The 11,181-nt window shown below is 42.0% G+C and overlaps 1 protein-coding gene across 4 annotated transcripts in view; it reads left to right on the top strand.

Annotated features, from left to right (window-relative positions):
- kank3 (KN motif and ankyrin repeat domains 3) overlaps positions 1-11,181 on the top strand; it is a 42,200-nt gene extending 31,019 nt beyond the window's left edge. For 3 of the 4 annotated variants that reach the window (XM_031859428.1, XM_031859429.1, XM_031859430.1), the window contains exons 2-12: positions 50-122; positions 815-901; positions 1,367-3,154; positions 3,904-3,994; positions 4,227-4,460; positions 4,679-4,769; positions 5,789-6,008; positions 6,525-6,667; positions 7,967-8,167; positions 9,671-9,769; positions 10,434-11,181. In XM_031859428.1, the coding sequence (XP_031715288.1) occupies positions 865-901; positions 1,367-3,154; positions 3,904-3,994; positions 4,227-4,460; positions 4,679-4,769; positions 5,789-6,008; positions 6,525-6,667; positions 7,967-8,167; positions 9,671-9,769; positions 10,434-10,496 (2,967 nt within the window). In that variant the 5' untranslated portion in view covers positions 50-122; positions 815-864 and the 3' untranslated portion in view covers positions 10,497-11,181. The remainder of the gene's footprint in view (positions 1-49; positions 123-814; positions 902-1,366; positions 3,155-3,903; positions 3,995-4,226; positions 4,461-4,678; positions 4,770-5,788; positions 6,009-6,524; positions 6,668-7,966; positions 8,168-9,670; positions 9,770-10,433) is intronic. The other variant, XM_031859431.1, reaches the window with a different exon arrangement.

Here is an 11,181-nt window from a genome sequence, read left to right as displayed (position 1 = left end):
CTCTCTCTCTCTCTCTCTCTCTCTCTCTCTCTCTCTCTCTCTCTCTCAGGGCTGAGTGGAGCAGGAAAGAGGGAACCAGCCTGAACTGCAGCTGTATGAATCACTCACTGAGGGGCTGAGAGGTGAACTTCTCTTCAACACAACAGCATTCATTTGAAGTTCAAATCTGTCATGTTTAAGTTCATGTTGTCCTTCTTTTCTCTGTACTTGATGTACGGTTATCCAGAAAATGTTCAGTTCAATGGTTTTCCCCACTTGTTGTTACTTTTTTCCTGAAGCACAGGAAGCTTTTGAATATTTAGTGTCTGTTTGGAACAAACACAAGAAGAACATTGTTATTATGACTGAACGAAGACAAGCTTTAAACCTTTGTTTATTCTATTGAGACTTTTTGAACTTAAAGATGATGAATATCAGAAAAATAAGTTTATGCATCAACTTAAAAGTTGTCTTTTTAATGTTGGGGAATTCTTATAACGTTTGTGTTTAGCTTTGTTGATGATGTTTTACAAGTTGGTCAGTCGCCTTAGTTTCTTTGTGTCTAAATGCACACACATTATTCCCAAAGGAAACGGTATGTATGTACGTCAGGTTTCAGCAGTCTTGTGGTGACAGGAATCCTGTGGTCTCTCAGTGGAGTTGGATGGTGCGATGCTGTCGTTAATGTGGCAGCTGTCGTGTGGTTTGTGAATAGTGTTGAGCTAGTGTTTCCCCTGACTGCCAGAAGTTTCTACACACTGAAACTTTAGCTATATAAATGGGATGCATTATTATTATTATTATTATTATAATAATGTCACTGTGTTCTCTTTAGCCAGGTGTTTATTTGAAGCTGTGTGTGCTGAAAGGTCCCAGTCCTGAAACATGACTCAGTCGGTGCAAGTTAACCCAAAACTGCCTGGTAAGAAACTGTTTTTTTTTTGTATTTAAACCTCATATCCCAATTTCTTTTGTGACTGTGAACATATCTAGACTTCTCTTTGAGATGAGGTTAACTGTATTGTTATAATAAATCAAATGGACTTGTTTTAACCTGCCAGTAGCCTGTTTGTGGAGTTTACCACATTAACAATGCTGTTTAACCGCAGGAAACAAAATATATTTGAAATAGTTTGATGTGTATTTATTTAGCTTACATTGTAAAAACAACAGGTCAGACACATTGTCATTCAGTTGGTTGACACGAACACTATTATCTCCAAGCCAGTAGACTGGAAATACATTTAACGCATTTGTTAGACCTCAAGGATCGCCCCAATGCCTGAAAAACACGAAATGTAAACATAACTTTTGTGTGCTCCACAGGCCATATTTAGGTAACAGGGATAGTAGCCATATTGTTTGGTCACATGTTCTGTTCTTTCAGATCTGGGCTCTCCATTCATCTACTCCAGTCAGGAGGAGGCTGACCAATCAGGCTCCTACTCTGTCCAGACTCCGTATGGTTTCCAGCTGGATCTGGACTTCCTCAAATATGTAGAAGAGATAGAAAGTGGGCACAATCTCCGTCGGGCACCCGTTGGTTCCCGCCGCACTGGCCGAGGTGTCAAACTCTCCCAGAGGAGTATTGGAGGACGTACCAGTGGCTGGACATCCACAGAGTCTCTGTCGTCCCCGGCCAGTGAGGATGGCAGAGCTCCTCCGCCGCCGCCACCACGCAACCGCCTTGGGTCGGCACCCTGTGAGGGGCTCCGTCTTTCCCCTGTGACCCTCATCAGTGTTCCTCCCCTGTCTGCCGGAGCCAAAGTGCCACCTCCTCCACCGCAGCGCAACCCCAGAGTGGAGCGGACTCTTCTTGAAACCAGCCGGCGGCTACAACAGGAACAAACCCACCAGTACCAGAATGGTGGGCGCTTCCAGCTCGCAGATCCTCCAAAAAAGCTCCTACCCTCGCCATCCACTCAGCCGCTGCAGAGTAGCTGGACTAAACCCAGTCCTCAGACCTCTGGGCGCAGCACTCCAGCAGTTGGCACCACAATGACTCCGATCCCACCCAGCCAGCTGCAGACGGTTAGAGAGCAGATGGCTACGGCCTTGAAACAGCTGAAGGAGATGGAAGAGAGGGTAAAGGGTGTTCCTGCGCTTGAGAAAGAGGTGGCCAAGCTTCGTGCAGAGAAAGACACGCTCCTGTTAGCCCTGCAGGAGAAGAAAGAGGCCAAGGAGGTGGCTCAGCAGAAGCAACAGTCCACTGACTCTTTTACCCAAACCACAGAGATTCTTCAAACTGACCACAGTATCCACAATCGTTTGAGTACACCAATCTCACCTGGACATAAAAGCCTCGGAAAATCTGGTGAGCTGAAAAGGCTGACTGAAAAATTTGAGGGGAAGGAAGGGAAAGCTACAGAACCTTCATCAAAAGTTTCAGTAAAAGCTCCAGAAAAAGTGTCTGTTGAGAAGAAATCAGTGGCTGTTGGGGGTGACTTGCCAATGGACTCTGTTGTTTTCTACTACAGCCAGGGTGTGAAGGATGCTTCTGAGGGCACCGAGGTAAATGTTTGTGATAAAGGCACAGGAATAGAGGCCCCTGTGGTTCAAGAGGCAGGAGTACAGGTCAGAGTGGAGACAAAAGAGGCTGAAGTTTGGGTTATGGAGTCACTACTTGGGCTGACCAGCGAAGCACAGCGGGAGATTGATACCTTACAGGACACCATTAAATTCCAGCAAGAGTCCATTGTGGCTCTAGAGGAGCGATTGAATGTGGCCGACAAAGACATGGGGATCCTTAAAGTCCAGATGGAGGAGAAAACCTCTAAAGTCACATTTGAGAAGGGGGTTCTTGCCAAACCAGACATGGTGAATGCCCAGGTAGAGACATTCACTGCTGCATTAAAACATGTTGCGGTTTCGTGCCGTCCTGAGGTGAACGATGCATGTGTAGGGGAGAACTTAACAGCAGATAAGATCGAGCAATTCACCCAGACCGACGCTGTAGCGATAACAGCTGAGCCAGCACCTGTTGCAGTGGTCAGCACTGGGTGCCAATGTGAGAACTTGTTTGAGGAAAAGATGGAGCAAAAAGTTACCGTTCTGAAGAAGAGACAGATGACCATCGCTGAATACAAGGTCTCGCCAGAAGAGGAGGTGGTCAGTATGGCTGAGAATAAAGAGGAAGACCAAGGAGAGAAGTCTGCAGCCAGCAACACCAAGACAGGTGAGAACTTCAAGGTATTTAGCTTCATCGTAGGGTCGAAGTTCATTTGGGTGAGGACATCAAATCAAAATGCATCAAATGCAGAATTCTTTGTCTTTATAACATTGGTGCAAAAATGTAACACATCATTAGTAAGTGCATCCCAGAGAACATCATTTAATATTCATAACAAGTAGAGCATAATGGAGAGATTTCATAATATCAAATAAGTTCCCTGAAACGTCTAACTGAGTAAAACTACAGACTATGTAATCTGGTACTAATTTAAAGGGAAATAGGAATGGGCTTAAAATAACTCATTTAAAACCAAGTCCTTTTATAAGTTATTGTTTTAAGTGGACACGTGTACGCTGAATTGGCTGTTTGGCTGCATGTGGGCAAGCTCACATTTCTTGCACAACAACCTGATTTCTTGTGCACTGGCTAAAAGACTCACTAGGTGATTATTTAAGTCTACCAATTAAAAAGAAAATATCTATTTTTTCCCCCAATATAAAGTTGCAAATTACATTCTTCTTTCCCTGAAATGAACTATTCAGAAATTGCAGAAAATAAAGCATTGCCCACACATATTTACTGAAATTATAAAAACAAAAAAGGCAAATTGTACCACTAGAAAGACAGAAATGAGGTATTCTAAAGAGATGGCTCAATCCTCCAGCGATGGACTTATAACTCATGATGTAAACCAAACGATCTGATTATGTGTTTCTCTTTATTTGATCCATCGGCTTCCTTTATGGTAACAGGTATGCTGAAATCAATCATGAAGAGGAAGGACGGGAGTAACTCAGGCGAGAAGAAGAAGAGCCTGCAGTTTGTTGGCATTCTGAATGGAGGGTGGGTAACATGAAACCGTATTTTATTTTTTACCACAGTAAAAATAAAATAAGAGTGACAGATGGTCTAGACTAGGTTGTAAATAACACTTTGTCCAAATCACAAGTACAAGACACAAAAGCCTTTTTACTCGCCAACCGCAGTGTTGTTTTCCAAAAAAGCGCCATCAAAGTGCCTTAAACGTGAACTGCATAAGTTGCTCTGTATTCCAGCAAATATTTGTGTCTCCCAGGTATGAATCTACATCCAGTGAAGAAGAAGAAGAAGAGGAGGAAGAAGAGGAGGAGGAAGATGGGAGTTCTTCTGGAGAAAGTGGAGAAGGCGAGTGCTTGGACAGCACAGAGGATGAGGCGGCTCTGGAGGACGAAACATCAGAGGAGGAAAGAAACATCAACCTGGACGAGAGCGACACTGATGAGGAAACCCTGAGAGCCACAAGTTATTCATGTGAAGCTGTGAAAGAGAAGTATGTTGTGACTGAAAGTACGGAATAATACGAAGCCATGAATTCAGTTTCAGAGCTCCTGATTAAAAAGCGTAGTGCTGTAAATGCGAATGCTACCAAATCATGTTGGATGACAAAGAGCAAGTCTCCTCATTGAAACACACATACATGTGTAATGCAGGGAAAGATAAACTATGTCAATTTTAAATGTTTTAAATTCATTTTTGTGTTTGTTGCAGATTTGAGCTGAGCTCAAAAATGCGTGAAGCGTGCCTCATTCTGAAGAACCACCTGAACGATGACATCAAGACACTGAAGAGTAAGGAAGTGGTGCGTCCCTGCATGCTTCTTCAAACCATTTATCACCGAGTTACACATTTAACTTCACTTCATTGTTGGAATTACGCAAAATCGTAATTAGTTAAAGTTGATGAAAGCTGTATTGCAAAGGTATATATTTGGCACTAGCAAACATTTATTATGAACAATATATGCTTTATTTAACAATAAAAAGTGTGTAAAATGAGAAAGGGCTCATGATCTGGTTCATGTTGAGTAACATCGTTCATGATTGAGTTTAACTCAACATGAACCACGGCTTCCCTTTACATCTGTGGAATGTCAGGCTTCTATAAACGTTGACTTTGCCAAAATACACCGTTCACACAATTGTTTTTAATTTCACCAGATCATGAGAAAAGGTGTGTGAGAAACAAGCGGTAGTGGTGGAAGAAGTATTTAAATCTTTTACTAATGTAAAAGAAGCAATACCACAGTGTAAAAATACTCTGTTAGTCATGTACTCAAAGTTTTTACTAGAGTAAAAGTACAAAAGTATTAGCTTCAAAGTGTACTTTAAGTACCAAAAGTACTCATAATGTAGTAGCCAATTTCAGATTAATATATATTATTGGATTATAATTATTGATGCATTAATGCGATCATCACTGACACAGTAAAGGTGGAGCTAATTTAACAACTTTATATACTGCCGGGTAGTAGCAGTATATAAAAGATCAGTATGATCTTAACCGATAATAAAACGTCAGTTTGATTTGATTTATACTTTGTAATATTAATCTCAATATGAAAACAATAACTAAAGTAATCTAATAAATGAGTAAAACGGTTCAATTTTTGCCTCTGAAATGTGATGACGTCAGATTAAATGAAAATAATCAAGTACAAGTACTTCAAATTTGTACTTTAGTACACTGCTTGACTAAATGTATTTAGGTAATTTCAAGCACTGAGTAAAATACAGCTTCATTACTTTCCACCTACAGATGCTGTGTATGTGTGTAATGTATACTTATAGATAATATATTACTTCCCCCTGTCGCCTTCAGCTCTCCAGCACCCACACCGTCCAGCTGGAGTGGTTCCGTGTCTCCAGCGCCAAGACGGCTCAATCTCCCCGCGTGTCGGACTATCTGATGGCGTTCTCTGAGGTGTCGTCAGCGCTACTGGAGCATGTAGTCAACATGACCGACGGCAACGGCAACACAGCTCTCCACTACAGCGTCTCCCACTCAAACTTCGGCGTGGTAGGGCTGCTGCTGGACACAGGTCAGGGACCTTCTGAAACGAATCCACTCTACGCGATAGAAGGTCTTATCCAGTCAATAATCCGACCAATTATTAGAGAGAGGTCCAACGACAGACCCCAGGTCTGCGAGTTAGTGGAAAGATGGGACGGGTGCCCATCAGTGGTCTTTTTTTATTTTTACCAGATGTATAAACGGTGACATTTCTCTGCTCAAGACTTTAAATATTGTTAACGACAGATTAAAAACTAGCTAAAAAGTCTTTCTGGTAGTGTGTTGTGTACTGTTGGAGAAGCTAACATTTAAATAAGCCATATAAAACCATGTGAAACAGATTGTAACATATAATACCTTCTGGAACAGAGCAGACTGTCGTGTTATACTGCATTAGTTTGAGCTAGCTGTACCTCCCTAGTTAACTGGCATCTTAGTGTAAATATGTGTGCATTTATATGTAAGTAGCGATGTGTTCTGTATAGCTATGTGCACTTACATGTATGCCTAAATGCGCAGTAATAAAAGCATGTGCTCCCTGCAGGTATGTGCTGTGTGGATAAGCAGAACAAGGCGGGGTACACGGCCATCATGCTGGCTGCTCTCTCTACTGTGAAGGAGGAGGAGGACATGGCTGTGGTCAAGAGGCTCTTCAGTCAGGGCAATGTCAACGCCAAGGCCAGCCAGGCAAGTCATCATCAGTTCATCACAGTTCAGCGGGGAACACAACACACACACACACACACACAAAGTGCTGCTTGTAGCCACTTTCTGTTCCTCCTCCTTCAATGTTCCCTCAGTCATTTTACTGAAGTCATTCCTCTCTTGAATATGCGTGTTCACTTTTAACAGCTGAAAGACTTGTGGCACAACATCGTTTTTAAAGATAGTTTTGTACTTAAAAAGGTATCACCTGAGAAGTGTGAGTGACAAACGTGTGAGCAAAAACAAGAACCCAGAGACTTACTGCGAGTCTGTAGTCAGCTCCAACAGCCTGAAGCATTTCATCACTTAAGACTCAATCCCGACTCAGCTGGCGTTGTTGAAGTTGAACCTATTTAAACCGTTCATGTGAAAACATTCATTATAAAACCAAACATCGGATTGAGTCTACACATTACAGCCAAATAAGAACGAGTGTAAGTGAGGTGAATGAGTCACTGATTTGCTGTTACTAGCATTACATTGGATGGAGTTGAGTTTTTACAGAATTCCTTTGTTGAATCTAAACTTTGCTTTTTCCCCACTGGTTTACAGTGTGTCAACGAAGCTCAATGTGACTTAATCTTTTTTTAGATAAGGCAAAACAGAAACCAGGTTTTGAACGAATATCTACTTGATTCCCACTTGCTAGTTTGAGTGAAGGTAAAAAAACAACAACTGTGTTCTGGGGACAAAAGCCGTCTTTGTTCCCTGTTTACGTCAATGGGGGAAGTGTTAAAAGAGTCTGTCCTGTGTGGTAAGGAAGTTCTTTATTCAGAGCCAGATGAGTAATTGGTTGCAGGTTAGATTGCGTTAGAGAAATGTGTCGTGACACATTTGTGAGAATCTGTTGCCTTTTAAGTGGTTTTATCTCTTTACTCGATCTAATCAGGTTGTGTGTTGTTTGTGTTTTGAACACAGCGCCTGACAAGCTCTCACATTGCCAAGTCATAGGACTCTGGATTTATATCCAGTGATGCTATAAATTTAATTACTGGCGCTTGTTATTGTTGCTGTGGGGAACAGAACACAAGGCATGCAATGCAATTTTAGAATCTGTGCCCTGTTGTATAAAACGACTTCGGCCAAGGTTGCCCTTACATAAAATCACCATAATGGATGATTGGTATCAGTAAGTCAGTGTTGTTTTTAGTTTTTTTGCAATATTTTTCAAGCTGTAAATGGTGTAATTTTGTCATCACTTAAAAAATAGGCTATGCAATAAGACAAGCTCTAGAATACGGTATTCTCTTAAGAAGAAATTGCATTCTTTACCTTTTGCAGGCGGGCCAGACAGCGCTGATGCTAGCTGTTAGCCATGGTCGGCAGGAGATGGTGCGGGCGCTGCTGGAGTGTGGCGCCGACGTTAACGTGCAGGACGACGAGGGATCCACAGCTCTGATGTGTGCCAGCGAACATGGCCGTGCTGAGATTGTCAAACTGCTCCTGGAACAGCCTGGTTGCGACATATCCATTGTTGATAATGTAAGGCATTTACATTTAGCTGATGCACACATTGAGGACACCTTTCAGTAACCTACACTGAGCTTACAGAGGAGGCCAACAGTTGTCTGCTGAAACCATCTGAGCACGTTCTGGTCTGGGATTCAGCTTAATCTGTGCTCAGGAAACGGCTCCTCGTGGGAAATTGGTCTCTGCAGTTTCCTTGTTGCATCTTTTTCTGCCTCTTTTCTTATGCGTTTATCTTCATTAACAAGATCGGCTGAGAGCTAAAGAGACACGATCAGATTAATTTCAGCTTCCTTTGGCTTAAAGCAGTGCTGTATACAGGAAACAGTCAATGGGCCACTCACAAGCCCCAAGGGATGAATTAAAAACCCACAACTCCTCTATTCACAACTGCAGATTTGCAGATTTCAGACACAATGCCCTGCAGGCTCTTACACGATTCGTCTGTATACTTCATCACATGACCCACATGTCAGCAGCCACTGTTAATATCCTAAAAAAAATCTTAAAAATCCTAAATGATTACTTTTAAACTCTGAAGGATCCAGACTTTGCAAGATTTATCATTTTGTCAACTAATTGACTTAAATTACTCACCAAATGTACCAAATAGTTGTAGAGTAAGTGCATCAGTGTGTCAGTGGGAACATTCCCTTTTCTCAAACAGCCGAAATCTTACCCTGAACCGAAGCTCTTGTCATAGCTGCTTGTGACATTTCTCGCTTCATTTTGTGTTAATCTGCACAGCCGTGTGTTCAAAAGTGATTTCACAGAGGACCGGTCTGAATGCTTGAAGAGAGGCCAGGCAGACTGATATTTGAGCATTCACATCTGTGCCATGAATGAGTTGACCATTCAGCGCAGGCAGCTCCTGGATTGTGTTTCAGTGCAGCACAGCTGGATTGGGGCATGGAAAACATTTGGGAAAGCCCCCATCGCCGCTGTACTGAAAACACAAAAACAGCATGACAAACCATGACTGTAAGGAACAGTGGAGTTAGATGTACAAAGATTTTAATTTTATGCATTCCTCTAACTAGAGGTGTAAGGGTATACAACTTTTGGTTCAGTATTATATAAATTAAATGATTTCTGTTGGCTTAATACTGTCTAAATAGGTCTATGTGTTTGATGTGTGGAACATGAATGCCAAAGTGTGAGAGTTCTACCACAACAGCTCGTTAGCTAGAACATGCTGGATGGGTTAGTTAGGGTGAGTCTCCCTTCCATTACATCAACGAAATGCTGAGGATGCAGGATGAATGGATGTTGGGGTTGTTTACAGGCCAATCTTGACTTTACTGAGGGGAATGAATGAGCCCCAACATCCATCACAAGAGTGATGCGACTCATCAAGACGGAGAAGTCTTGAAAAAGGAACAACCGTGTGAAATGTGGATCACAGGGTCAATCTCAAACGGTTACGTTTTCTATTCTCTCATGTTTTAAGGGTCAATAAACTCACTTTTACTCTCTCTCTGCTACATCTGTTTCTCCCTCTCTCTCTTCCGTCTGTAGGATGGCAGCAGTGCTCTGTCCATCGCACTGGAGGCGTCTCACAACGACACAGCTGTGCTGCTCTACGCCCATATGAACTATGCTAAGACCCTTCCTGTGGTGAGTCCTCCTTCCCACACGCCTCCTCCTCTGCAGACTCCTCCTCTGCAGAGATGGGGTAGTCACACTTGTAAAAAGACACGGGTAACGGAACTAAAAAAACTAAATAATGTTACAGCGTTATGTAGAGATCACGTATGGCCGTTATTTAAGCAATATGCAAAGTCCCCTTTGGTTTTTAATGTCGAGTCAAGAGTGAACTGTTTAGCTGGCAGTTTAATTCTTTGGTTTCACAAGCTGAAAGGTTAAAAAGCCACCCGCTTGTAATCTGCTGGGAAAATGTAAGCAGTCTGTGCAGGTCACACTCACAACATAACAGTATCGTGAGCAATGTCTGTTTGATTTAAAGTGGGTCAGGTCAGTTCCTCGGCAGCACTCCAGGCTTTATGGGTGTGGGCAGCACTGACTGAAGGGGCACTGCTGCCCCCTATAGGTGCTATCAAGCTCCCGTGGATTGTGTTTTCTGAATAATTCAATGATTACTTTATAACAAAAACAAAAAATTTAAATACAATTGAAGTTATAAAAAAAATATTAAACCAATAAAAGTCAACAATGAAGGAGCCTTTCCATCAATATTTAATGCTCTGAACCCTTCGAACAATTCAAAAAATATAATCCCTTGCAGAATAATGAGTTATTTTATGTGTTTGATGTCTTTCAGGGGAGTCCGAACGCCCAGCCAAGGAGCCCCACCAGCTCCCACAAGTCCTGGCCTTCAGACTGAAAGAACCATGGCCGCTAATGCAGACCGACAGACCAGCAACAGAACTGGATCCGAGCTGTGAAAAGCTCCACTGGAATTGACTAAAACATACATGTATTTATATATTGCCGTATGTCCTGCATTTTATAAGTATTGTTAATATGAGAATATTATTTTTCCATAAAAGTCGTTAATGGTTATATAATATACTTGACTAATAAGAGCTCCTAGCATATCTAAATGAGGTCTCCAACGCTTGTCTTTTTTCTGTTACAGGAGATGAGACCATTGCATTAATTATTTGCACTCCACTAATATTTGTACTGTTAAGAGCAACACACACCGGTAGGATATGATGCACATAAAAAAAAAAAACATAATTCAACCATAATCTTCCATGCAAGCCCACACACTGACATCACAATACATGACTTGTAGTAAATCTTAAAGTAAAATGTCGCTGCTGTAGAAAATGTATCCTATAGGCTCCCTAGTTAGGCATCCTCGCTACTCTGCCTGACTACCGTCTGAAGTCCGGTGTCTACTTTAGACGTCACATGACACGACGACACAGCCGGTGTGTGGTGCCGTCTGCTCTTTCTGTCCTGCCTTGGCTAACTGATCTGTGAACCTCTCCACCTTCAGTCTGTGCATTTAATGTTCATATGAATATATATATATATATATATATATATATATATATACA

The sequence above is a fragment of the Anarrhichthys ocellatus genome, unplaced genomic scaffold, assembly GCF_004355925.1.
Source record: "Anarrhichthys ocellatus isolate YVR2014 unplaced genomic scaffold, GSC_Weel_1.0 scaffold22, whole genome shotgun sequence".
Lineage (NCBI taxonomy): Eukaryota > Metazoa > Chordata > Actinopteri > Perciformes > Anarhichadidae > Anarrhichthys > Anarrhichthys ocellatus.
This window is presented reverse-complemented; position numbering and strand designations above follow the sequence as displayed.